Raw genomic sequence first — 27,542 nt, forward strand, 5'->3', positions numbered from 1 at the left:
TCTCCCCCTCCTTATCCTTTTTTGTCAGGTTAGCCGTTTAAGTTAGAGGCTTTCCTTATACTTTATTGTTAGGCCAGCCATTTGAGTTAGAGGCTTCCCAAAAAAAAAACTTTAGTCTGTATTATACTGTGCTGTCTGTGTTTTTTCTGTAGACTGTATATTGATTATTAGCTATTGTTGACTTTTTGGTTTCAGGATGTCTAAAGAATCCAAGGTGTCTGGGTTTAAGAAGTGTGACTCATGCTGTCAGAAAATGTCTCTGACAGATGGGCACACTTCTTGCGTCTATTGCTTAGGCGCTGTGCACCTGCAGGACTCTTGTTCTATCTGCCATGCATTTAGTCCAAGAGTTCTGCAGGAGCGTAAGAATAAGCTTATTCTTAGGGGCCTTTTAAAGCCTCAGGATTCACAGGCCAAGGCTCACCCTGTGAAATCCCCTAAAACTACCAAATCGTCGGCTCCAAGTTCGGGCAGTCATTGGTTCAGACTTTACCTGCTACTTTGGTTCCAGCTGGAACCGACAAGACTATCTCCCCGCCGGCTACATCAGAATCTTCAGAGCCTTCGTGGAGCCACAAGAGGCTGAGGTCCCCTTCTCTGGAATCGATACATTTGGCTTCTCGGTCTCCCCTGCTGCAAAGCGAGCGCAGTCACAGATCTTCTCACTCCTCTCGATCCTCTAGGCTCTCTGATCACGACGTGGAGAGAGTGGCCAGTAGGTTGCTAAAGTCGCAGGCACTTGCCAAGATGTTGTCCAGCCCTCCTCACAGGTGTCAGCTCAGTCCATTTCTATCGATGTTCCTCCTCCGACTCCATTGAGCTCGGAGCCGGAATTCATTGGGGTTCGAGTAGTGGAACCATCGGCTCCGATAACCTTATCTCCTTCGGTTCCGTCGTTGGCTCCGATTCCCTCAATGGTGCCATCCATCGAGGGATCTGGGCGCTGGGGCGCCCTCGTCGGCTCCGAGGGAGCGAGTGGCATCGGACCCTTGTCCGACCCCGTTCTCCCTCTCGGAGCTTCGGCGCAGGTGAGCTCGGCTCCTACATCGGCCTTGGAGCCGTCTCCCTTGGTGTGGAGAAAGATTCTGATTTCCTTGGAACCGGGGCTTTCTCTGCATTGTGGCAGGGACGCCTTCGATGTCATGAGGAGTGTGCTGGCCACTGAGTCAGGTCCACTATCTGCTAGCCTGCTCCGTCCCCTGTAGTGCATGTGCCAACCTCTGCTCCTCCTCCAGACCCCAAGCGTGGGGAACCGGCGCTCCAGGGCACCCCATTGGGTGTTTCCTCTTCTTCCGAGGCCTCCCCTGAATATTCAGAGGAGCCCCCTCGTACGAAGTGCAAGAGGAAGCACATTGACTCCCCTGAGTCTGTCACTTCTGATACAGACTTAGATGACTCGGAAGGGTCCTCGAGATCCCCCTCTGAAGATGTCTCCTTTTCGGACATCCTCGAAATGCTTAAGCAGAAGGGGAACTGGAATCCCCTAGCCCCTACCGAGGATGAGTCTGTATTCCTGGATGAGTTCGGTTCCCGACCTTCCACCTCCTGGGTTTCTCCGCCTTTCGATCCACTTATGTCAGTGGTAGCTCGAAAGGCTTGGTCAGCCCCGGATACAGTGGAACCAGCCCCGAGGAGACCTGGAAAGTTTATCACTGCTCCCCATGATAAGCAGTTCCTTACCAAAGGTGTTCCTGTAGATGCCATGGTGGTAGCAGCAGCCACAAAAAAGGAGTTAGCGGAAACTTCTTCGTCTATCCATCCTCCTAACAAGGAGTCTAGGACCATGGACAGATATGGGAAGTGAATGTTTGCTTCAGTGACTTTTCTATGAGGTCACTGAACTACTTATGCCATTTTACCCGGCTTCAGAGGGATCTCCTTAAAGAGCTCGGAGATACCCTTCAAGATCCATCAGCTGAGGGTGCTCAAGCTAAAGAGGCTTCCCAGCTGGCGACCCTTAATTCTGTAGTCAACTCCTCCATGAGGCTCATTTCCTATGCAGCCAATGGTGTGAATAGAACCGCAGGTATGGGTGTGTCCCTGAGGAGACACGCCTGGATGCGGCTTTGTAATTTTGCGGAACCCTTTAGAGCGTCATTCACCAACACCCCCTTTGATGGTTCCTTTCTTTTTGGACCACAGGTGAAAGACACTTTGACTAGGTGTGAGCAAGAAGGCAAGACTCTCTCTGCTGTGGGAGTCCGTTTTTCCACTCCTTCCAGACCATACCCCAAGGGTCAGAAGAGTGGTAAAATGTGGTTCCCAAAATCCCAGGGAGTCTCGCCTGACACACATAGAGATTTTTCCTCCAGGGGCAGAGGGGGAAACAACAACAGACGCCGCCCTCGTGGCAGAGGGGGTCCGCAGAACCAGGGCAACAGAGAATCTTTCTCTGAGAAGCCCTTTCAACATCCCTAAAGGGTTGCGCCCGGCTGCCTACCTCTGGAGGCAGTCGGGGGAAGACTTTCTCTGTACCCAAAAGCCTGGCAAAATTTAACGCAAGACAAATGGGTACGGTCAGTTATATCTGGAAGTTACAAAATTCCCTTCTCTCAACCCCCTTTACCTTCAAGCAAATCCCTTCCAGATGTTCCACCCAATCTGAGGGACCAAGCAGTCATAGAAGTTTCAAAACTGCTAGAAAAAAAAGTCATCCAGGAAGTCCCGGCAGACCAGCATGGATCCGGAACTTACTCAAGGTTCTTTTTTGTACCAAAAAAGACAGGGGACTGGAGACAGACTCTGGATCTCAGCAGACTAAACAATTCTGTTCAAAGAACAAGGTTTCGGATGGTCACGCTACAGTCCATTCTACCCTTTTTGGGTCAGGACAATTGGATGTGCTCCATAGATCTTCAGGATGCGTACTATCACATCAAAATGGACAGGCGCTCCAGGAGATTCCTTCACTTCCTGCTGGGAGCCAGTCATTACTAGTTCAGAGCTCTACCCTTTGGTCTCACCACAGCCCTCAGGGTGTTCACCAAGTGTATGGCAGTGGTCACGGCTCACCTGAGATGTCGAGGATTCTAGGTGTTTCCATATCTAGACGACTGGCTTCTCACTGCTACTACCAGGCATCAACTTCTGCAAGCCAGGGATTACACAATCACAATCTGCTCCCAGCTAGGCATCACAATAAACTTAGAAAAATCTGCATTGTTGCCCTGTCAGTCTATCACCTATATAGGAGCAGACTTAGACACAAGAAACATGTCCGCAAGGCTACCGCCAGACAGGGTGTCTACAATTCGCCAGCAAGTTCAAATCCTAATGCAGAGCAAAAGGATCCAAGTCAGGTTCATCCTTCAAACTCTGGGTTCCATGGCAGCGGCAATTCTTCTAATCCCTTTGGCCTGCTTTCACATAAGAATCCTTCAGTGGCTTCTGTTCACAAAGTGGTCTTTCCAACAGCTGCCCATGTCTCACATGATCATGATTACAGAAGCATGCAAAAGGTACCTTTCCTGGTGGATGGTCTCCCCACTAGTGTCTCAGGGCAGACCCTTCATTCAGCCCCCTCCGGTTGCCACAGTGACCACAGACGCCTCCCTGATAGGGTGCGGGGGAGCACTATCAGGGCAGGACAGTCCAAGGCACTTGGCAGCCTCACAAGTACCATCTGCATATAAACGTCCTAGACATGAGAGCCATGCTCCTAGCGTTGCAAGCTCTTCAGGACTCTCTCCCTTCTGGGACCATTGCAATTCAAACGGACAACATGTCAGTGGTGTGGTACATCAACAAGCAGGGCGGAACCAGGTCCTATCCCCTATGTCGAGAAGCACTCAGACTCTGGCAGTGGGTGATTTCCTCCCAACGATTTCTGATTGCGACACACATCCCTGGGAGGTCCAATGTCATAGCGTACAGGCTCAGCAGAGCTATTCTCATGCCTCACGAGTGGTCTCTGAATCAGGTAGTTGCAGATCTGATCTTCCAAAAATGGGGACAACCTTGCTGCGATCTCTTTGCCACCCCCTTCAACAGCAAATGCAGCAACTACTTCTCCCTTCTTCCGCTTCCAGGTCATTCTCCCAGAGACGGTCTAGTCCACGATTGGCCTCAGGGACACCTTTATGCCTTCCCCTCTGTTTCCCCTGATACCAAAGCTCATACAGAAAGCTATATCGTTGGGTTGCAAAATGATCCTCATTTCCCTCTACTGGCTTCGACAGATATGGTTTTCGTTCCTGCATCATTACCTTCTTGAGCAGCCCTGGACTCTGGATCCAATTCCAGACCTACTGATTCATCAGTCAGGCGGGTTGCATCAGTCACTCCATACACTCCAGCTCACAGCTTGGTTGCTCCGCTTCCAACCCTAGCCAGGCTTCCCAGCATTTCCCCGGCCGTGCATGAGATTATTGTGTCCTTTCACAAGTCCACGACTAGAAAAACTTATGCTAGTAAATGGAAACGTTTTTCTTGTTGGGCAGAGGCTAGGAACATAGATCCCTTTTCAGCCCCAGTCCACAAAATTTTGGAGTTCCTAGCACAACTCTTTCTTTCTGGGTCCGCTTCTGCTACAATCTGGGTGCAATTGTCGGCCATTTCTAACTTTTATGTTGGGTTGTCTAATTCAAACACTATGTCTCAAGCTCTGTAAAGCCTTTCTAAGAGGGACTACTCTCCTTAGACCTCCAGTGAGAGATCCCCCTCCTCCTTGGGACCTTATTTTGGTACTAACCTCTTTAATTATGCCCCCCTTTGAACCTGCAGCGTCCTGCTCAATTAAATTTCTATCTTGGAAAACACTTTTTCTGGTAGCTATTACATCAGCCAGATGAGTTTCTGAACTTCAGGCACTATGTGTTCGTCCTCCATACTTGGTTTTTCATAAGGACAGGGTTGCTCTGAGGACTAATCCATCTTTCCTTCTGAAAGTCTGCTCAGAAAATAATTTAAACCAATCTGTAGACCTTCCTGTGTTTTTCCCTAACCCCACCAACAAGGTAGAATACAAATTACACCAATTGGACGTTCATAGACAATTGCATTTTTACTTGCATAGGACCAAGGATACAAGGAAGTCGGACCAACTGTTCCTTTCCTATGCTCTAGGCAAACAAGGTCTCCTAGTTTCCAAAGTGACCATATCCAGGTGGTTGTCTCACATTATTACCTTCATTTATCAATTGAGAAACAGAGTTGCCTATCAAAATGAAAGGTCATTCTACTAGGGCTTTGGCCACCTCTGTAGCCTTCCAATCTAGGTTGCCCATGGATTCTGTTTGCGCAGCTGCCACTTGGACATATCCTCATACTTTTATTTCTCATTACAAGCTAGATATGGTCTCCAGGAGCAGAGCTGACTTTGGTTCCACTGTTCTGAAGAGTCTGTTCCAATGAGCCGCCCAGGATTGTAGGTGCTAGGGATGCTGTCCCAACCAGCAAGAATGAAGGCGAGATAGACAACTTAACATAAAGAAGTTATGTACCTACCATAATGTTCCATGTTAGTTGTCTTCATCTCGCCTTCCTTCTTGCGTCCCACCTCCTCCCCTGTCCTATTGGATCAAGAGGAGTTTTGGTTTCACTGGCTGAGTGTTCTCTGGTTTGTTTCCTCTACTGACTTAGAGAGTATGATAGGTATGCTCAACCTGTTTCTTGGGCAGGTTGTTTCTCTGGTTAAGTCTGGGGTTAGCTATTATAAACGAGATCTGGGTAGCTAGCGCTAGGCATCATGGGATAAGGGGTGGCCTTGAGCCAGTAAACAGCTCTCGAGCTATAGAAGATGGCCAAGTCGGAGCCGAGGATTGGCTCCGATCCCAACCAGCAAAAAGGAAGGCAAGATGAAGACAACTAACATGGAACGTTATGGTAGGCACGTAACTTCTTTTTCTTTATAAATACATGGGGTGATTTCCCACATATCTATTGAAGCAGGCAGCCTTTATTAATTTGTATGAGGAGCTAATAGAAATAAGTATAAATGATGTAGAATATGATAATCAGTTTGGCAATGGAATGAGATCATTTTTAGTTTCTGATTAAAAGGGAAGTTAAATTGTGTACCTGTCAGATAGTGTCAAGATCATGATGAGAATTACATGTAAAAATGGAAGAACTGATAGATATGCATTTTTATGAGGGAGATGAAACAATTAACGGAGACATGAAGTAATTTAATAAGGATGTGGAGGAACTCTTGAGCTTGAAGTATCAATTGTGTTAATCACTGAAATGCACCTTTGTAAACTGGGGTAGTAGAGAATATGAAATAACAACCCTTTAAAGAGGTTTGGAATTAACTATTGGTAATGAGTGAAGCAAAAATTATAATGGCACCTGTTACTCTAGAGCAGTTACTTGAAAATATAAAGTGGCAGGGAAAGGGAAAGAAAGACTCCATATTTTGATGGGCTGCTGATTGAGTTTTGGTTGTTGGTTAAGTAGAGTATATTTCTGAGATGAGGATAACTTTTTTTTTTTTTTCAGAAATTAAGGAGGTGCTTGCTTTATGAAAAGAGGTGGTGATGTCAGTAATACCAAAGGAGAGAAGGGGAAAAATTAGCTTTGCTGTCGTCATAGACTGATTTCAGTACTAAATTTTTAGTGTAAATTAGAAAAAGTGAAACTGTGGGAAAAATACATGCAGAACACTATTTTGGAGTAGTGAGAGGAATTGAGCAATTTATGTAATGTTGGATTGATGATGGTTTTGCAAAGGAATGTAATTAATAGTGTTGGTTTTCTTTTACATAAATGTAGGTTTGCCTATGTCTTGAGTGATAATTAAACAAAGGTGTTTCAAAATGTGCAAGTTGTTTACGACAGTACTAGCCAACATATTAGTGTACCAGATACCTCATGTAATAGACAGTGACCATTGTGAGTTGTGGTTGGAAAGCAAATGTTTTAACATCATATTGAAAATGTAGATATTGCTGAAGATAGCACAGTAACCTAGATCATCATTATTGATATTAAGTTTAGATGCAGAGAAAGATTTTAACAAAGTAGACTCATTTAATTTGACGCTGGTCCTTAAGGAGTTTTTTTTTTTTTCCAAGTAGTTAATTGACCTTATGCAGACCATTCATGAGGCATTGAGAGCTAGAGTCAATATTCATACATGAATGTTAGTCTTTTGTGCTGCCAAGGAGATCAAAACAAAAGTGCCCCCTCCTATCTTTTGTTTACTTTGTATTAGGGTATTTTGACAGATATATTAAGGATATTCATATTTATAGTAATATGTGGTAGACTTTGAACAAATAATTTCATTTTTTTTTATATGACACACTGAACTGTATATCTGACCCTGAGATGAATATTTGAGGTGCTATGTTGGATAAGCTTTATATGTCTAGCTATAAGAATGATAAAAAAGCAATGGTGGTGGGAGTATACAGTGATCCTGTTTAATAGTGGAACAGATATATCCATATTTATAGGAAGCTAAATATATTGAATATTAGGAAGAATGGATGGGAAGTATTCTGACAATGTCTGCTAGTAAACATATGGAGATCTGAGTAACAGGATAAGGGAAGATTTTTTATATAGAAGATGCTTGCGGTAGAACTGCACTTTTGTAAAAGCAGTGCATTTTTCGTTTGTTTTACCATTGGCCCTACATATTTTCCAAGCATTTTCAGATTAAAAAGAAAACATGCAGAAAAATTATAAAATTTTATGTGGGATGGTGGTATACCTAGGCTATTATGCGACAAAATGATTTTGTTCCAAACCCAGTGATCAGCTTCAATACTATTTAACGATGTTATAGTTGAATCCTATATTGAAATGAAATGCTAGATGAAAAAAGCTGCCCAAGTTATCGGCAGTGAATTCAAATCAATGCGACAAGTACACTTTTTGGAGCTATTATGCATATAAAATGGAGGTGCCATATATGATAAAATAGGCTGCAATAACATTACCCACGTTATTAGCAAAAGAGGAGACTGAGCCATGAGTAAGGTTCATAGGTAGTTTACTAGGTTTGCAGTCTGGGAAACAATTAATGAGACTAGCCCAAATTCCCAGTTACCTCCAGGCACATTCTGGTTAAGTGATTTACTCAGTCACACAGTAGACAAATGAGGGCTGAGAGGTTCAAACCCTTTAAAACAGCAGCTATAGTTCATGGCCTTAAACCAATGCACCAACTGCCAGACAGCTTTTGGTTATCTATAGGAGACAGCAAGTCTGGCCTCTGAGGAGAAGACAGGTTTGTGTAATTGGAAAGTAGAAAGACTAAACTGATATATTGGACCAGTTGAAAGTAAATAATTGTAGCCCTTGGGAAAACTTCACAGAAATGCAAAGGCTTTTCAGTTTTTTGCACAAGATAAATGCAAGGAGCTGCTTAATTCAGCTGTGACCATGGGAATGATGCAGCCAACAGAAAAGGATCAACCTGAAGTAGTTTTTGTAATACTGGAGGCTAGAAGTAATGCACTAGCAGTAAGGCCTTAAAGGAATTAGAATTAAATGGTAGAGAAGAGTAGGAGAAAATACGGTTTACCTTTATAATGTTGAAAATCATGTTGTGGGCGAACCGTAATACCAAATTCTGGATGTCAACGTCACCAAAGTTCGAAACTCAGCAAATCAAACAGTAGATTTGCGGAGTTTCGAACTCCAATGTCAAACACACAATGTAATGCGGGGGGCAAGCCCCCCTGCACCACCCATGTGGGGGGCTGAACCCTCACACCCCCCTACTTTAATATGCTAGCTTCGAGATCGCACTACAGTTGGGAAAGGGTCCATTTCTCAATCCCCACTATAGTGCAGTCCGCACCCAAAATGACAAATCTGCAATGAGCGAATGTCACTGTGCATTCGCTCATTGCACATTCGATGCATTTTTTTTTCGACTTTGCAAAAACTGGAAAACGTCCTTTCATACATTTTACTTTCACACATGTGCATTACGCACATATAAAGGTAAACCGAAAATACACTGCTCTTTTGGAAATTGAGGTGTCTAAATTAATATGGAAGTAGATTTGTTCATCCCCTAAATATGCTACAATGTCATGGAGGTTTAGCAGTTTTTTTTTGCACTGAAGTGTTTTGTTAGATGTTTTTGTACCAGTGTCTTCAATAGGTTGAGTAGAATGTTTCTAAATGTAGATACACATTTTTGAAGATGTGAAGATGGAATAGTGGAGACATGGGAGCAAACTTTTTAGTTATGTGCCAGTTTAATTGTTTTTAAGATACATTTGGAAGGATTGCTGTGTTTTGAGACCAGATGCATAAATGACTAACATGCTTATGCCATTAGAATATGATAAAGAGCTAAATTGTTCTAAAGTGAGGAAGAATAGAACTTTAGAATAATTCCTGGTAGCAAAGAAAACTGTTACACAAAGATGAAGTCAATGTCTGTCTCTACATTTAGAAATTTTGTTTTATTCATAGATGATTGAATAAAGGGGAATTCTGCGTGTGTGTGTGTGTGTGTGTGTGTGTGTGTGTGTAACTATATATAGATACACACACACACATACGTACATTTGGGTTCTGTTGGTGTGGGCAACATCTGTTTAATAGACCACATTTGGTCAGCCATATAGGTAGTCAACAGGTGTGTGAGATCTCCAATCCCCGAGTAAGGGAATATTCTCTTTTGGGGACTGTGCAATGTCGGAGTTAGTGTATATACTTTGTGGGAGGATATTATTTACGTTTTTTTTGTTTGTTTGTTAAGTAATATTTGCATACGCCAAGAAGCAGAAGCAGTCTCAGCGCATGTGCACTAGGAAGCCAATGGTTCTGTTTTCGACATAGAATTGTTTACCTTCAGGATGTCGACATTAATGTCAGTCGACCAACTGAAGGTAAATCATAGATGCAATAAAGTAATAGTACAATTTTGACTTTTGGTTTGAAATTTAAGTTAGTATTGGTTATTATTAATTATACAGTGGTTGCTTTTTACTGCTAAAAAATGAGCATGCTGATTGGGCAGTCCAACCAGTGTGCCCATTGTAAATCGAGCCTATACCATTAAAAAAAAGTCCAGCTGCTAAAGAACCATTGAACAAGCCAGGCTTTCGATTGGTATGTGCTGAGGGACAGAGGAAAAATGTGAGAAAACGTTTTTCAGAACTAAAAGAAACATACCTGATTTTCCTTCTATTTCTGTACTCTCCCACGGAAAATCTCTGAAGTTAATAAAAAACAAAAACAAAAAATAGCAATGGAGATTCTCCATTGCTTATTCTACATTTGTACTGATGTACTGTGCAACCATGGGAACGCAAGTCCATGTGCATGCTCACTATATCAGTAAACAAGGAAAAACACAGAGGAACACTACAACGCCATTATACAAAGACATTAATTAAGAAAGGTAATTAGTTTCTTTCTTAAATAAAGTCATTGTATAATAGCATTTATCCACAACTGGGTGTGGGTATATCAAGCTTTTACCCACACCCAGTTTTGGATTATTGCTTAATTAGTCGTAGGTGCGTGGGATGCTGTACCAGCTATGATGAGCATGCAGCTGTAACAGCAGTAACAGTGTACTTCTTGATTGTTATAATTTTATGTTGACCCGATAGTTATGACTGGTTAAAAGGTGTTATTTTTTTCTTTGCAGAATGCATTAAGTAAGTGTAAAAAAGCAGTGTCTTATACCATGAGATTTTTATTTTGTTCCACAGTAACTGACTATTCCTGCTTTTAAAATGGCTTCAACTGCAGAGTTGATATGTCACAAAAATATTTTTGTGTTGGCTATTTTTTCTGCTAGAAGAGTTCCTTAGTTACAGGCTGTGTGTGTGCGCCAGTCCTCCATGCATAGATTTTTAATAAGGTTACCGTGTATTTATGAACAACCTTGTCATTCTTGCCTTAAGTAGCCAATCAGTCTATTAATCTTCCTTTTTTTAATTATTAAATAATTGTTACATTGTATAGATGTTCATAAATAGTTTGGATTTTATGTTAACAGAACCAAGTCTTTGATAAAACATTCCCAATTCTTTATATCTTTCTCAGTCAGGAAATTGGGCTCCAGTGCTTAAGTTCCCATATGTATATGGTTGATTGACTGTGTAAAGTTCTGTTATAAGAAATACAATAAATGTTTGCCTTCTGTGCCAAGAGCTTACTCAGCAAGAGTGTTAGCTACTTCTCTTGAATTCTTCGGAAAAGTATCCTTAAATTATATTTGTGTAGCGGGTACAGGGGCTTCACTGAATACCTTTGCAATACACTACAAGCTGAATGTTATCTTTAGATCCAGGTCTTTATTCGAGACCAAGATTGTCATTGGTATATTCCAGTAAAGGTAACCACCTGGGAGGATTAAATTGGTACTGTGTTCTTCTGTTGAAGATGATGGATCTCCCTAATTTCCAGTTGTGATTCTTATGTACTAACCCTTAAAACAGATCAGGGTGATCAAGTCCATTCCTGTCAAGATTTCCAGCCTCCTTCCCACCGTCTTCTTGCAGACTTAGTCTAGAGTTTCCTTATTAGGATTGTTTTGCTTTTTCTGATCTACCTTATTGTGGCATAACATTTTCATAGAGGAAGCCCAGTTAACAGGTCATTATAGGTGATAGGATAGGAAAAGTTTCACATGCTGAGCTGACCAAAGACCCATGGTTTTAGTCATACTGTTGACAAAGCTGTTCGTGTGCATCCAGATCTGCCATTATGGTAAGTACATGAAAACATTCATATATTCAAGTCGACATTGTATTAGCAAAACAGTTGCACAGCAGGTTGCCAACTATAATGAACCATATACATACATGTATGCATATAATTTTTTCACATATATTTGTACAAAAACATCAGGGATGATGAGTTGTATGTGTGGCACTGTGAGAAAAAGTCATGGAGCTTTGATTGCAGCCCTGTAACTCTGGTTCTGTTTTTGGCTCTTGAACTTGAACTGTCCAGGGTGGGTAGAAGTGGGTAGCCAACAATGGTTTGCCCATCTTGGAGCAAGTGATCTGGTTCCACTGCTTCATATGTGAGTAACTCAAGGATGTAGACTCAATTCAAGAATTACTTCTCACTCTAGCTGAGCATTGTGGGTATATAGAACCATTTACCCACATAGGGCACAGATTAGCAGGGCTTTCAACCACTCCTGGTAGCCAGCAGGGCAAAGGTTTTAGGGTCATATCAAAAATATTCTGTCCCCCTTGGGATGATAGCCACATTCCTCCTATCTTCTAATACTGTGAGAAGGGGAGGGATGAATATTCATCCTTTAACAGAAAGGTACAATGTCCCAGGGAGGTGAAAAAAAGTACGATTAGCTTCATCTTGGAGTTGTATAAAGTTATACAGTGATGGGCTGGATGAGTGATGCTATTGCTGTTTAACTGATTGATCATAGATAGGATGAATATGGAGCCAGCATATGAGAGCCTGATATGAAAAATAAAATAGCATGCAAAATAATGGATATGGTGGAATACTCCCTTGCAGAAATATGACAAAAATTAATAAAATCTTGTGTATATTTTAAAAGGATTTGGGTAGGTCTTATTTTAGTGTATTGTTCTTTTAGGCGTGCATGTTTACTCAGCTACTTTGTCAAAGATTTGATTGCAAAAAAATATAGCTGAGGTTTAATAATGGTTTAAGAAGAGGGTGATAATATGAAATAAGATTCTTTAGGGGATTAAGGCTAGGTATAATCTGCACCAGTTTAACATTGGATAAATACTTCAGGGGTAAAGAAAATTTTAATTTGATGATTAACTTTGTGAAACAAAAACTGTTCTTCATGTTTCACTGTTGCAGTCATCAGATTTGGGTTATCCCTGCCAGGGTAGCCCTCGGCCGGCCTGAATACCAGAGACTTAGTATTTCTGCATCGGTTGCTGTCGCTTGAAGACTGCGTTAGGTCGTCAGTGGTATAAAGGAAGGTAGCTGATGCCATTACACCAGTCTTTCTTGCTGTGGAGCCCGAAGCAGTTCACATCACTGCCAGTCGGCCGCTACTGGAGTTTCATTTCCGAATTGAAGTTGAAGTCTTCGAAAGCCAAGTACCCCGTTGGGGATCCTTTTTTCTTGCACTAACCTATGTCAGAAAAAGTTAATAATGGTCTCGCCTGTGGAAAGCAAATACCACAACGGGACTTACACTCTTACTGCGTCACTTGTCTAGGCCGAGACCACGACGTCCCTCGTTGCTAGTTCTGTACTTTAACGCTAAAACTATTTGTCTTCGGGCCCTTACTGTAGCCAGATATTTCCGATTATAGTCCTCAAATTCCGATATGGCTTCCGTAAGCCATCCGACAGCAGATCTTCCAAAAAAACGTAAAGATAAAGACAGAGACAGACCACACAGGACCAAACCTTCAGACGATGCTACCGCCAAGCTGGTCGTCAGTCCTCTGAAAATCAGTGAGGTGCTTTTGCAGCCCCTGATGCCAGCTTCAGTTAATTTGCAGGCCGCTACCAAGACCCATTCATAGTCTGGTATGCCACAGAACTCTCTTTCATCTAAAGATTGTACAGTCGTCTCTACCTTGGATGGGTCGTGAGCCGTTGTGCAGGCACCGGCTTCCGAGGAAGTCCTTCGCAACACCGAATCCAGACATAAACCAAAACTTTCTTTCATGGCTACCATTCTTTCTAAAACAACTGAGTTCCTTAGGCCCAGGGGTCGAACCACCCCCAAGAAACTGACTACCAGCCATTGTCTGGCACCTGCTCCCTTGCCTCAGTCAGAAATTCTTAAAATGGCTGAGGACCTTATCATGCTGATTAGGGGAAGCCAAGCCACTCCTCAAAAAGAAAGAGATCTGTCTCCAGTAGTTTTGTCTGAACAAGAGTCAGATGAATCTGATGCATCTGACTATGAAGGCATGCAGCCTCTCTCTACATATGAGAATTCTGATGCAGAGGAATCTATTCCTTCAGCCTCTCCCCCAGAGTATTTTTCCTTTGGGGAAACCCTGCATACTTTAAGGGAGCATTTCAAGTGGTAGAGTCAAGACTACCCACAGTCCAAAAAGAGACTCGGAGAGTTCCTGGACCTTCCACAGCACAGTCCCTTAGCCATCCCCCCAGTCCTAGATGTGGTGGATGATGTCTTCCTTGAATCCAGCTTGACTCCAGATGCCCACCTTCCTGCTCCCAGAAAACCAGACAGGTACTACAGAGTCTATGACTCTCACAAATATCTTTTTAGAAACCCAACAGAGGACCCGGAGGTCATTTCTCAAGGCCCAAAAGGGGTTAAAGCTACTTCATGTAAGAATCCTACCCCCTCAGACAGGGATTCCAGAGCACTTGACAGTTGGGGTAAAAAAGTATACTCCTCAGCTACTCTTGCTATCGGGGCACTAAACTGTCAGTTCCATATGCTTAAATATCAGCAACATAACTTGGAACTCTCTAAATAAAAAAATTCCTCCTTTCCTGCATGGGCAAAATCTAAAGATTTACAGGAGTTAATGCACTCTGCTGGTCAAGTAACTAAATACACTTTGCACTGCGGTTTTGACGCCCTAGAAGCTTCTTGCAGGGCAGCAGTCACTGATCTGTCATTAGAAGACATGCATGGCTTAAGGAACAACCGCTGCCAGACCATGTCAAATCAAAATTGTTGGATGCTCCCTTGCACAAAGATAACTTATTTGGTACTAAATCAGAAGAGGTGTTAAAAAAGATGGGGAAAAAAAGCAAAAATCGATGCAGACTGTTAAAGATTTCTTACACGTACAGCCCTCTAGGTTCTGCAGGCATGTTCCTTCCAAGCACTGGTCCTTTTGTGCACCTGGTAAACAGGGCGAGCCTAGGCCCCGTGGAAACAGACCTCCCAGACAGCAGTCCCAAGGGTTGCAGAAATCTGAGCAGTGGACTGCCTCCACTTCAAAACCAGGGAGTTCTAAGTCACCCCCTTATGGTAAGAACTCACAATGACTCACCCCCTCCGATCTTCACCTCTGCCCACCATCACATACCCCTAGGAGGAAAATTCTCCTTTCACTCAGGCACCTGGGCCACCGTTACCAAGGACCAGTGGCTTCTGAACATTGTGTCTCAGAGGTACAAATTCACCTTCCACACCCTTCCAACCCTAAAAGGGTTCCCAGATGTACAACCAAATCAGTGGGCAGAGACTGAAAAGCAAATCCATACCCTGCTCTCCTTGGGAGCAGTAGAACACGTTCCTGCAGAGCAAATAGGCTAAGGCTTCTACTCCAGACTTTTTCTGGTACCCAGAAAAAAGGGCACCTGGTGCCCCATCCTCAGTCTATCCATTCTAAACACCTTCCTGGTGATCCCAAAATTCAAAATGCTCGCCATCCAGCAGCTGTTACCCATGCTGTCCAAGGACGCTTGCCTAGCCACCCTGGACCTAAAAGAGGCCTACCTCCACATTCCCATCACGGAGACCTGCAGAAAATATCTTCGCTTCAGGGCAGGATCCCAACACTTTCAGTTCTATGCGCTTCCCTTTGGCTTATCTACTGCTCCCAGAGTTTTCACAAAATACCTGGCTCCGGCCATTGCTTTTTGCAGACAAATAAATATTAAAATTTACCCCTACTTAGACGACTGCCTTATTCAGGCAGACAGCCAAGAAAAGCTGCTCCAAGACCTGACCTTTGTAAAGGACCTACTAACCTCCTTAGGGTACACAATCAACAAAAATAAATCCAAACGGGTACCCACCAAAAGGCTAATCTTCCTGTGAACAAGTCTGGACACAGCATCCCAGTTGGCATGCCTAACAACAGAAAAACAAAGTTTTTTATCAGCTTACTTCTCTCAACTGGCCACCAGGCCCCAGCTTCTGCAAGGGAAATCCTGCAAGCCCTGGGGTTCATGGCATCTTGCATACTCCTTATTCCATATGCCAGACTGCATATGAGGAAACTTCAGTGGTACCTAAAGAGCCTTTGGTGTCAACACTCTCAAGAGCTGGAAACTCTTTTACCTATTATTCTTTGCCTGAGGAAGGAATTTCTTTGGTGGGCAACAGCCTGCTCCCACAACAAGGGACTGCCCTTCACCCCACACCCCGCCGCCCAGACCCTCACCACAGAACGCATCAGACTACGTTTGGGGTACACACCTGGACAGCAAGTGCATACAGGGCCAATGGAATCCCCAGCAAGTCCCCCTGCACATCAGTCCAAATGAGATGATGGCTGTGCAGCAGGCTTTGATAGCTTTCAAATCCCATCTCTCTCCAGGGGCTCTCCAGATCAAACCAGACAACACCACAGTGATGGGCTACATCAACAAGCAGGGAGGGACTCACTCCTACCCGCTGTGCAGGCTGGCCATGACCCTTTGGTTTACAGCCTCCTCCATGCAACAACACATGTTAGCACAATACCTGCCAAGCTCTCTCAACTCCCTGGAAGACCAATTAAGCAGAAAACTTCTGGACCCCCCCCATGTCACTAGATGGGTTGCAAACTGGCTCAAGGACAGAACCCACATGGTTAGAATTGCTGGAGCCATGTCAGACTCCAAACCAGTTACAAGTGGCGTCCTACAAGGCTCAGTCCTGGGACCTCTCCTGTTCGGTATATATTTCTCGGAGGTACAGGCCAACACGGAAGGACTGTGGCTGACCAAGTTCACAGATGACTGCAAACTGGGCGCTATAATTGAGACTCCAGCCGACACAAGCATCCTCCAAAAGGGCCTCTCAGAAACAGACAACTGGTGCCAGAGCCATGGCCTCAAGCTAAACGCCAAGAAGTGTATAGTCATCCCCTTTGGCAAAAACAAAGTGCCCACAAATTACCACATAGGTGGTAATCAATTAAGTAGGGAAGAGGTAATTAGGGACCTGGGGACCCAAGTTGATAGCAATCTCTCATTTGACAACCACGTGGCCAAAGTGGTTAGAAAAACATTTTATATAGCCCACCTAATCATGAAGGGATTCACATCTATATCAGGGGAGGTCATCGTGTCTCTTTACTCATCCCTCATCAGGCCCATAATTGAGTACAATGCCCCTTTTGGGATGTACCTTACCAGACACCTGCAGCAACTGGAAAGACCCCAAAAGTACCTCACCAAGAGGATCAAAGGGCTCAAACAGATGCCATATGCTGCCCGGTTAAAGAAACTCCAGCTCCTCTCAGTGGCATACCGCCTGCTCAGAGGCGATCTGTGCCTGACGTATAAAGCCATGTCCAACCCGGAATTAATGGACATGCTGCACCTCAGAAAATCCAAATCCCATCGAGCTATGCGCTCGAGAGACTTGAACCTCAGCACTGAAATAAATAGGACATGCTGGAGGGACAGATTCATAACCCAGAGGCTCCCTTCACTCTGGAATAAAATCCCAGTCCAGGTTAGGCAGACTCCCTCATTGACTCTCTTCAAGAGGAATCTTGATGAGTGGATGGGAGATGGTAGGTTTACCCCGGGTATCACTTCTGTGTCACTGTTAGACAGAGGCACAGTATACTAACCTCGAAAAAGGGCATAGCAAAATTAATTTAAAATGGGTGGCAAAAGCCAAACACACTCTGGCTAGGCTTATAAATGCCCTAGGGCAGATAGCCTAGTATGAACCTATGAGTGGCAGCTCAACAGAAACACCTTCTTACTAATAGCTCAGAAATGGGGAACCCCAGAAGTCGACCTCTTTGCCTCCCACACTAACCATCAGCTCAGCAAATTCTGCACCAGGGAGCATCACTGCATAGCATGGAAATTGGATGCCCTGTCCTTCCCCTGGGTAGACCTCTCGGTCTATGCCTTTCCTCCCCTACCTCTCATTCCCAAGGTACTGATCAAAATAAGGGAGGAAAAACCAAGGACCATTCTCATAGCTCCAGATTGGCCCAGACAGCACTGCCCCCATGGAATCTTCCTCAGATTCCCAACCCAGAGGGAAGGGGAATTCATGCACCCACAATTGCAGACACTCAGTTTGGCAGCTTGGCTTATACCCTGATCCCCGACCAGTCTGCCATCCTCAGTAAACAGGTTCTGGATGGTATCCGAGAGGCCAAATGCCCTAGAACCAGGAAGTCTTATGCAGATAAATGGAAAAGGTGTTCTGCACCTGGATCCAGGCTAAGGGGGCCAGTACAGCAAAGCCCTCCATCCCTCTCATCCTGGATTACTTAGCTGACCTCTACTACACAGTGGTCTCTCTTGCTCCTCTGTAAAAATGCATGCCTCTGCTATTTCAGCTCATTTTCCCACTGAGCAGCCTCTTTTTTCACACCCTCTGATCAAACAGTTCCTCAGAGGAGCTAACAACTTGAGGCCCCCCAGAAGGGCACCAGCACCAGCTTGGGACCTTAACTTTGTCTTGGAAAAGCTCACCCTACCTCCTTTTGAACCAGCTTCTTCTCATGGAAGTCGGCCTTCCTCCTGGCCATCACTTCAGCCAGAAGAGTCTCTGAGCTGTAAGTACTCATGGCAGTGGAACCCTTCATCTTCCTCCATGCAAACAGGGTATCCCTCAGAACTAATCCATCCTTCATGCCCAAGGTGGTGTCCAGTGTGACTCTCAACCAATCCATACATTTACCCACCTTCTTTCCTAACCCTCAAAACAAGGGGGAAAGGATTCTGCACTCTCTAGATGTGCACAGACAGCTCAGATACTATCTGGACAGGATTAAACCCTTCAGAAAATCTGATCAACTGCTGGTTAGCTTTGCTTCAGGGGCAGAGGGCAAAGCCATCTCCAAATGGATAATGCACTGCATCCATTTCTGCTACAAACAACATGGCAAGCCTCCCCCAAGGGGGTCAGGACACACTCCACCAGAGCAGCCTCCACCTCTGCAGCTTTCCTCAGAGGAGTCCCCACCAGGGACATCCTGGAGGCTGCCACCTGGACATCTGTTCATACCTTTACAAAACATTACCACATGCCTCTCTTTTCCAAATCCAGGGCAAGTTTTGCCTTTGCAGTCTTGCAGGGCATGCTAGCCAGCCCCTAGTTCCTTGACTGCCTCCACCCATTTTCTCAGCTTTGGGAATCTACCCAAATGTGATGACTGCAACAGTGAAACACAAAGAACATAGTACAGTTGTGTACACTTACCATAAATGTAGATGTTTGAGTGTCTTCACTGTTGCAGTCCTGGTTTCCTTCCCCCTTTTCTTTTTGTTACCTTTCTTCCTTGTTGCTCTTTCCTTTCAAGAGACAGATTGGTATTTATTTTCCACTGGTGGGGTTCTGCCACCAGAGACTGGCCTCCTATTTTGGGGGCTCCTGACTGGTTAGGGAAAGAAAAACTGATGTAATGGCGTCGGCTGCCTTCCTTTATACCACCGACGACCTGACATCAGTCTTCAAGCAACAGCAACCGACGCAGAAATACTAAGTTTCTGGTATTCGGGCCGGCCGAGGGCTACCCTGGCAGGGATAACCCAAATGTGATGACTGCAACAGTGAAGACACTCGTGTACACAACTGTATTGTATTAAAATGCTTGGCTGTAGTGCATATATAGGCTTGCAGAAAGAGTTTTGCTTGTGTCTTAAGTTAAAAATTGTGTATTACTTTGTATTTTATCTTGATTGCCTTGTTTGTCTGCTAAAAGGTCTTCATTCAGCACTGCTGCGCCTTCTTGCTACAAATTATCCTCATTTATGTGTTGTGGAAGATTGGATAAGTGAGGAGGAAATTACTGGGACTGACACTTTGCTGCAGAAAATGCTACTCACCAGTACTGCCAAGAACCACTCCCCCAGACAACTCCAGGAAGGTAACTGCATTGTTTCTGACAGCACTGCACATAATTTTACATTTAATTGGAAAGCATGATTAGAGAATGTTGTATGTATTGTAATTATTTAAACTTTGTGAAAAACAGTACATTACAAAGAGAAGTTACATTAAAACGTAGAATTTGCCAACAGTAAATAACTACTTGGCTGACCTAGTCTACCCTTTTTCTATCTCATTTGACAGGCAGCAGATCTTCATAGTCAATTTAACATCAAATCAAAACATTCTGAGTTTACTTACCTTATGCTGTCTTAGGTCAGTTTTTTTTTTTTCATCAGCTGTGTTCATGAACTTGTGACTGTATAAACTGGCCTAGTGCCAATGTTCATAGGACCTTTTTGGTGTGCAAGGTAGTTGTATTTAGCTAGTATTATTAGAAGTCTTCTGCAGTTCCTAGCCGTCTTAGTTTTCACAACCCTTATCATTATCAAAGTAATTTCCTCTATGTTAGGACTTGTAACCATCTACTCAGGGTTTTTTTTAGTGACGTTTAGTCAGATAAACATTATTTTGAGGTTATGGAAGGCGAGTGTTTTGCTTGTAAAAACTCTGCTTTATAGCTATTTTATCTTCTTTTCAAGAAAATCGATAGCATTGCATTACATAGGAAACAAAATCTCAGTGTTTCAGAAAGGTAACACTTTAGCAGAATCTTCATTAGTCCATGTGTTGGTATCATGTCAAATCCATGACTTGCTCAGTGAGCTTAGCACCTCAGTGTTTAGTCATTCTAGGCCCACCATAGCTGCGTCATCAGGTTTGATCCTTCTGTTAGTTGAGCCTTCCTTTGATTGCAAAATCTTTGCAAGAGTATTTTGGGATTTGTACAATAAAGCAAGTCTGCATTCATTGACAGACTTTTATTTTTAACAATTTTATTAAGTACTATAAAACATCTGATGCAACAAGAATACAAGCAATGTGGGGAAAACAAAAACAACAATATGTACAGGTAAGAATAACAACAGTAAAAATAAAAAAAAATAAGTAATTATAAAGAGCATGAGGGTCAGTGATTAAGCTGCTTGTAAATGGATACATTTCATCATATTTATTAGACATAAACATTGTCCCGAGGATCCATTTATCTGTAATTTTTATTTAGGTGTGGGTCCAGTAATGCCAGTTCTGGAGTAGACAGTGCATCCATTTCAGCGACCAAATCTTGGACCCAAGGAGAGTGTGGTGTTTTCCAGAGTTTTGTTATGTATTTCTTGGCACTAAGGAGATCCAAAAGGAAGCATGGATATTTTCACCAAGGAAATATACAACTTTGGTAATCTTCACCTGTTGTGGCCTCAAGAAGCATTAATTTCAGGAGTTTCCAAAACCCCACTAGAAGTGGTAGTCCAAAAAATATGCATCCAATCTTCAGTGTCACCTGTAATGTATCTCCAGCGACTGGGAGTCACATTAGTATACATCCTAAAGAGTTTGGAGCAGTATAGAAATATTTAAACTGCCACTGCCAACCAAAGAATTTAAACTTTTGTCACTAAGTTGCATACCTAGGGATTAAAAGTATCCTGTCCTAATAGTCTTTTATCAGTGGGTATTGCTCCCATCCTAGTCTATATTTGCTTAATACACTTTTTCAAAGAGCGATAAGAATGTTATAAATTATGCCCATCACCCATGTACTACTGCGTGATGAAACTCTGGCATTTAAAAAAACAGGAAACCCACATTGGTTTGAGTCAGAGATTATTGATAACTGAGGTGAGTAGTTTATTCATATGTCTCTGATACAGACCTCCTTTATTTCCTTGTTAACAGTGTGAAACCACACCCCCCCAGTTACCAAGATTACAACTGATATTAAACCATTAATCCACCCTGTCATGGAGATTATTCTGAATTCTTCTTGAACTGCCTTACCAGTGTAGTCTGAACTGAAACTCCTTTTTGAACTGGAGCATTTCAAAAATCTAGAGTAAGTTAGAAGGCTTAATGTTTACTATTGCTGCAACTTTGTATCTCTATTTATCATGTATATGATGTGGAGTTTTTCTCCCCGGGCATCCGCTGAAAAAGGACCTGCATCCAGTCGGAATTTCCTGGTAAATCAAAATAGTGCACCAGAGAGCTTCTTAATCTAGATTAACTCACCAAAGACAATTCAACATGGCATTGTGGGCATAGATTTCTAGTTCGAGTCCTGTCCCCCTGTAGTAAGAGGAAGGGACAAGTGGTCCCAGGTTATACATGGCTTTTCTCCATTCCACATAAATTGCCTTAAATAAGATTGCATCTTTGTCCAAAACCAATGGGGTGAGCAGGAGGAGTGCTTTTAATTATAAATCGACGGCAAGATGAAGCATGCAATGGTAGTTGCTTTCTGAATCATAGCTGTGCTTAGTGGCTTCCAGTCATCACAACATTTTACTTTCTCCATTATTGTGGTATAGGTAGTAGAGAGAGGTCTCTATATAAACATGCATCTAATTGAAAACTTAGATATGTGACAGTAGCATTGCTATCCAGTAAGAGAAAGAGGAATAACAGTCTGTGTGATGGCCTGTATTAATTTTGACTATTTTATTTTAGATGAATTGATCTTGTAGCGTGAGGTGTGATCAAATGCCTGAAATTCCTTAAACGAGTGAAAGATATTCTTTCAGATTTGTTACATATATTAAAAGGTCACCTGCATACAAAGAGAGCTTAAACTCTACCCAATTTATTTTATTCCTGGCTAAGGTTGACGGCCTAAGGAATGATGCAAGTGGTTATAGGTAGAGTTCAACTATTAATGGTGAAAGGGGGCAACCTTGTCTGATACCTCTTCTTATAGGAAGCAGATTGGAGAGGTCCTTATTCAGCTGTGACCTTTAGATGCACCTAGGTGTGTAGATTGAAGCATATCAGTAAAAGCTGATGGAAAGCCCTAATGGTAGGTTGGCATAATGGTTAAGGTGTCTACCTTGCAAACACAAGCTGCAGAGTTTGATTCTCATATGGAGTAATTGGCTAGGCATAAAATGGCTCACAAGGGCAGTACTAACCTATGAACTCCCACAGGTATTCCTAATGCACTCTGTCAAATGCCTTCTCTGCAACAAGACTGGCCAAAAGCAGTGTATGGTTTGAGGTAGTGAACCTCTCTATTAATTGTATGATTTTAATTAGGCTGTCAGTGATGGTCCTTCCATGTATGAATCCTGTTTGGTCTAGGTGGACTAACTTTAGAAGAATGTTAACTAACCTTTGGATAAATATTAATGTAAACAATTTATAATCATGGTTTAGAACAGAAAAGGAATGTACGGTATGGAGAGAGTGGGGGTTTTACCTGATTTGAATATCAAAATTGTTTCTTTCCAAGTGAGAGGAGGTAGGGCATCTTTCAACGATGCACTACTGAGGAAAAAATCTGAGCAAAGTCTTCCCCTCTCCACTTTAGATTTCTAGGGGCAGACCATCCTATCTGCGGGTTTTACCCAAACAAGGCCTGCCAGAACACTTGGTACTTAACTTTTTGAGTCAGTGCATTCAGGGTGATAGTAGTTAGATAATTTATTGCAGATGGTGTGGAGCAGCTTTCCAGTTGAACAGAGTATAATTGAGCATAACAGTCAACAAATGCTTCCTTGCCACTCTCTGAAGTGGTACATAGTGTTCTAGTTCTCTGATGTTTAATTTAGCAATAACCCATGACTATGTGTCAGTGTCACAGGAGTTGGATATTGCTATTATACAATGACATTTAAGAAATAAACTGATTACCATTCTTAATATGTTGGTATAATAGCTCTGTATTGTTCCTCTGCTTTCTTGCTTGTTTACTGTTGTACTGCACATGCATATGAGACTTGCGTTCTTACGCTAGCATAAGTACATCAGAGCTGTTAAAGAAAGCAGTGGAGAAAAGAGAATCTCTGTTGCTTTTTTTTCTGCCATTATAATTCCTTAATGCAAGAAACCTGGAAAAAGCCCAATATAATGGGAACACAAAGGTCCAAAAATAGGGACAAAGTTTAAATATTGCTCTTATACACTTAGAAAGTTGCTGGAGTAGGAGGTTTTGTGTTGGTATGCATTTTCTGGAGTAGGAGGTTTTGTGTTGGTATGCATTTTCTGAAGGATATGAAGCCTAAACCTCAAATGTCTGTCATTATTTAATTACTTCAGCCCCAGTGGATTGCCAGAAAACTACAATTTTATGAGGAAAAGACCAAAACTGTGAGGCAAAACTCTAGACATTCTGTGAAAGCTAGATAGTTGAGGGGTATGACTGCCGAGATTTTAGTAGGGACAGTGCATAAATACAGTGATAATCACTATGTTTCTGCCTCCTTAGTTATGCAGATCATACCTGATTTTTCTTGTATTTTGCTTTATGTTCTAAGCATATACCAATGGAAAGTTTACCTACTTATTGGTACTTCAGCGGCAGGGTTTTGTTTTCTATTGATATATGCTTAATTTACATTGGGCATGCTGGATGGGCTATCTAGTTAGAGTGCTTGTTTTTGAATAGTATTGAGCTGCTATTGTATAATTTCTCTCACTTGCATATCTACTTCCTATCTACAGAACTGTTATATGAAATATCTGGTTATAGAAGAAGACATCTTTTTTTTTAGTTGTAGAGGTTTACTAGCACACTTTTATACAGTCTGTGCTTTTCTTGAGATTTTCAGACTTTTTTTTTGAGTCCTGGCAACCCTCCCCAGTTCATGTCTTTTTGGGTTGCACCCAATTCTTTATGGAGATTCTCTATCTTGGCTGAAAAAATCTTTTAACTCACTTGGCATGTTCCTTTAGAAGGTTGGTCAGATGGCTTTAAGTTCACAGTCCTGTCATACATTCACCTTGTAATAAAAGCCACTGAACATCCTGATGATAGCTACACTTCAAGGTACCCAAAGCCTGTTCCCTCCTACAAAGTAGAGGATTTATCTTCCAGTATGCTGTATAAATTAGTGGATAAAGCTTTAGTCCTAATAGTAATGAAACTTGATCAGAGATCTGAATTTGGGAGACTGACATTGAATGGAGTAGATGCCCATGTTCCCACTGAATATGTATTTTATCTATCCTCAAAAATATTTTAAAGCTATAGCAGTAAATGCATAAATATTTGGGATGCCAAGCCTGTTGACACGTGCATCAGCCATACCAAATGGGCAAAGATATCTTTTAAATAGCTTTCCAGCCTGGAGCGGGTAGTTCTTCCTGTCACCTGTTGAACCCTTGCGACTCTCCAAAACGGGCAGATCCCTTCACAAACCAGGCACAGTCCAGAAGTAATCCAAAGGAAAATCAAGTATTCCTTTCACAAACCAGGCACAGTCCAGAAGTAATCCAAAGGAAAATCAAGCATTCCTTTCACAAACCAGGCACAGTCCAGAAGTAATCCAAAGGAAAACCAAGTATTCCATCTGTAAAATGTTCCACTGTTGTAAAATAAAAAGCACAATCCAGTTGTAAAAACCTACTACACTTTATTTCTTTTAAGCGCTTTTCGTCGCGCTTATAGCGAGACTTCTTCAGACCACATACAGTTACATCACACTGTGGTACAAAACCTGTTCCATTCTCAAGTTCCCTTCAATTAATTACACAAGTAAACTATGCTGCTTGATTAGTAATTGATAAATGATACACCAATTAAGTTAGTGCTTCACGGTTACTTAAATGTCAATAAATGAAGCTCCTGAATAATGTGCTGTGTGTGTTGCTTACATTAAAAATAGGCAAGCTCTTGCTGAAATACATGTACTTGCATCGTACGATTAAATCAATTTTATAAGTTTGTGTCGAGTGTTATGAATTTATATTTATATTTAAAATAAATACTTGTTTAAAATACATAGTTAAAAAGTTATGAATTTATATTTAGAATAAATACTTGTTTAAAATGCATAGTTAAGAATACATACTTAAAATGTTTCACTGCTACTAAGTCTATTCCTTAAAACATACCTTAGTACATAAATAAATCAAGACAATACATAAATCACCTCTACCAAAACTGTTACTATTTGCTTGAAGCATGCAGTGTTTAAATAAATTTAAGTATCTAACAAATCTTATCTAACCTGTCTGAAGTACATTTCCTGAAGTGTATAAAACAAACAGCGCTAGTCCTAAATTGCCTGATAATGTGCAAGAGCCTGCATATTTTTAATGTAAGCAGCACACACAGCGCACTATTCAGGAGCTTCATTTATGAACATTTTACAGCTGGAATACTTGGTTTTCCTTTGGATTACTTCTGGACTGTGACTGGTTTGTGAAGGGGTATGTCCATTTTGGAGATTCGCATGTATTTACTTGTTGCTGTTTTTTCTAAACCTGCTGAACCCTTGTTGGGTGAGATAACAGTATTCCAGTCCCCTGGTCAAAGTAGATATCAATTTCCTGATTAGATAGGCTACATGTTTTATAGGGGAGCCCAGGAGCAAGTAAGCATTTACTAAGTTGAGTTCCAAACTGAACAACTTCCATTTGAACAAGACGTATCTACCCTGGATGTATGTGGAGATCTCTGTAAGACTAAATGGAATATCATACCTTATTAATATTAAAACCCCTTTTTTGGTCATTTGAACACAGTGGCCATGCTTATTCCCACTTAAAGCTACTTAGACATCCTTTCGGTTTTCCTCAGATAAGGCAATCAAGGGTGTTCTTCACTTTTGTTTTAAAAATTTACCAAATTACCTAAACTCCTTCTCTCCCTTAAATACATGTCTTCCAATTTATTATCAAATTACATAATGGTAATAAACATTAATCCACAGTATCGGGCATAGAAAGATGATCTGTAAGGGTGATATTCATAGTCCCACAAATTTACGTATGAGCAAGGACAGTTGGCAAAGAGAGATGCTATGCCTGTATGTAAAGTGTTAAGCATAAGCAAATTACACTATGGAAAATCTCAGTCCTGTACTGAAAAGCCAAGAGATTTGCCTATCTTAAGTGGCATAAAATGGATTAAACTGGTGTGGTTATGTGTAGTGGAAGATATATGTATGTAAAGTCGCAGTTTATTCCGGCTGCTTTTACTATATGGAAACATGCTTGAGCCCTACTGACACTTTTCTGAGATTTTATTAAAAGAACATGCTATGAGCATAGAGATCCATGACTAAACTCAAATATCTGTAAGGTTGTATTTATTAAATCTAATGGTGTCCTTGCATGGAGATTTTGATTGGTCTTTTATACAGTTGCAAAGGGGCAAGATAAAAAAAACTGTAAATGAGAGAGAGAGAAGATAAAGGGACACACAGAAAGAAGACACAAAAATGTCTGTGATGGAGGAGGTGGGATAGTAAGAGCACTATGTTTTTGTGGGAGGCAGACCTCCCATTTTTCCAAATCTGTTATATAAGACTGAATTTGGGAAAGGACTAAGGGGAAGAGGGTATAGGAGAAAGGCTTAGGGATGAGTTAAGGAACACAATGGTGTTTAATTTGAAGAAATTGTTGCAGCCTGTACTAAGCATTACCCCAGTGATACAGAGGCACTGCAGTAACTGGTGATGGGTAGGTGAGGATTTAGCTATTGATGTATTGATATGAATGACAAAGCTAGAAAGTAGTCAGCTTCAGGAAGGCAGGGCACATTTCTTCAAGGTCTGCTAACTTTAAAAGTAATTTAAATGCATCAGTCTAATCTTAAGTATTCACATCAGTGTTTATCTGTGCTTATGTGAATATTTACAATTATTTTATGATATATTAATTATTCATACATGCTTCACTCAGCATCGCAGTATGCAAGAAGGGACTCTTAAATCTACAGTATGCAGTTGCTGCTCATCCCCTCCATTCTGTCTTGGGTGTAATGGCTAGATGTTAAGTTGTCTATCTCGCCTTCATTCTTGCTGGTTGGGTTTGGAGCCGATCC

At 42.1% G+C, this 27,542-nt stretch overlaps 1 protein-coding gene across 1 annotated transcript in view; it reads left to right on the top strand.

The window, feature by feature from the left end:
* The window catches only part of INTS2 (integrator complex subunit 2), a 1,434,855-nt gene that overhangs the window by 1,041,485 nt on the left and 365,828 nt on the right, over positions 1–27,542 (top strand). The window contains exon 16 of the mRNA XM_044054536.1: positions 19,491–19,655. Coding sequence (XP_043910471.1) covers positions 19,491–19,655 — 165 coding nt within the window. The remainder of the gene's footprint in view (positions 1–19,490; positions 19,656–27,542) is intronic.

Source organism: Protopterus annectens, chromosome 13.part0, assembly GCF_019279795.1.
Source record: "Protopterus annectens isolate FY-2018-M chromosome 13.part0, PAN1.0, whole genome shotgun sequence".
NCBI classification, from domain to species: domain Eukaryota; kingdom Metazoa; phylum Chordata; order Ceratodontiformes; family Protopteridae; genus Protopterus; species Protopterus annectens.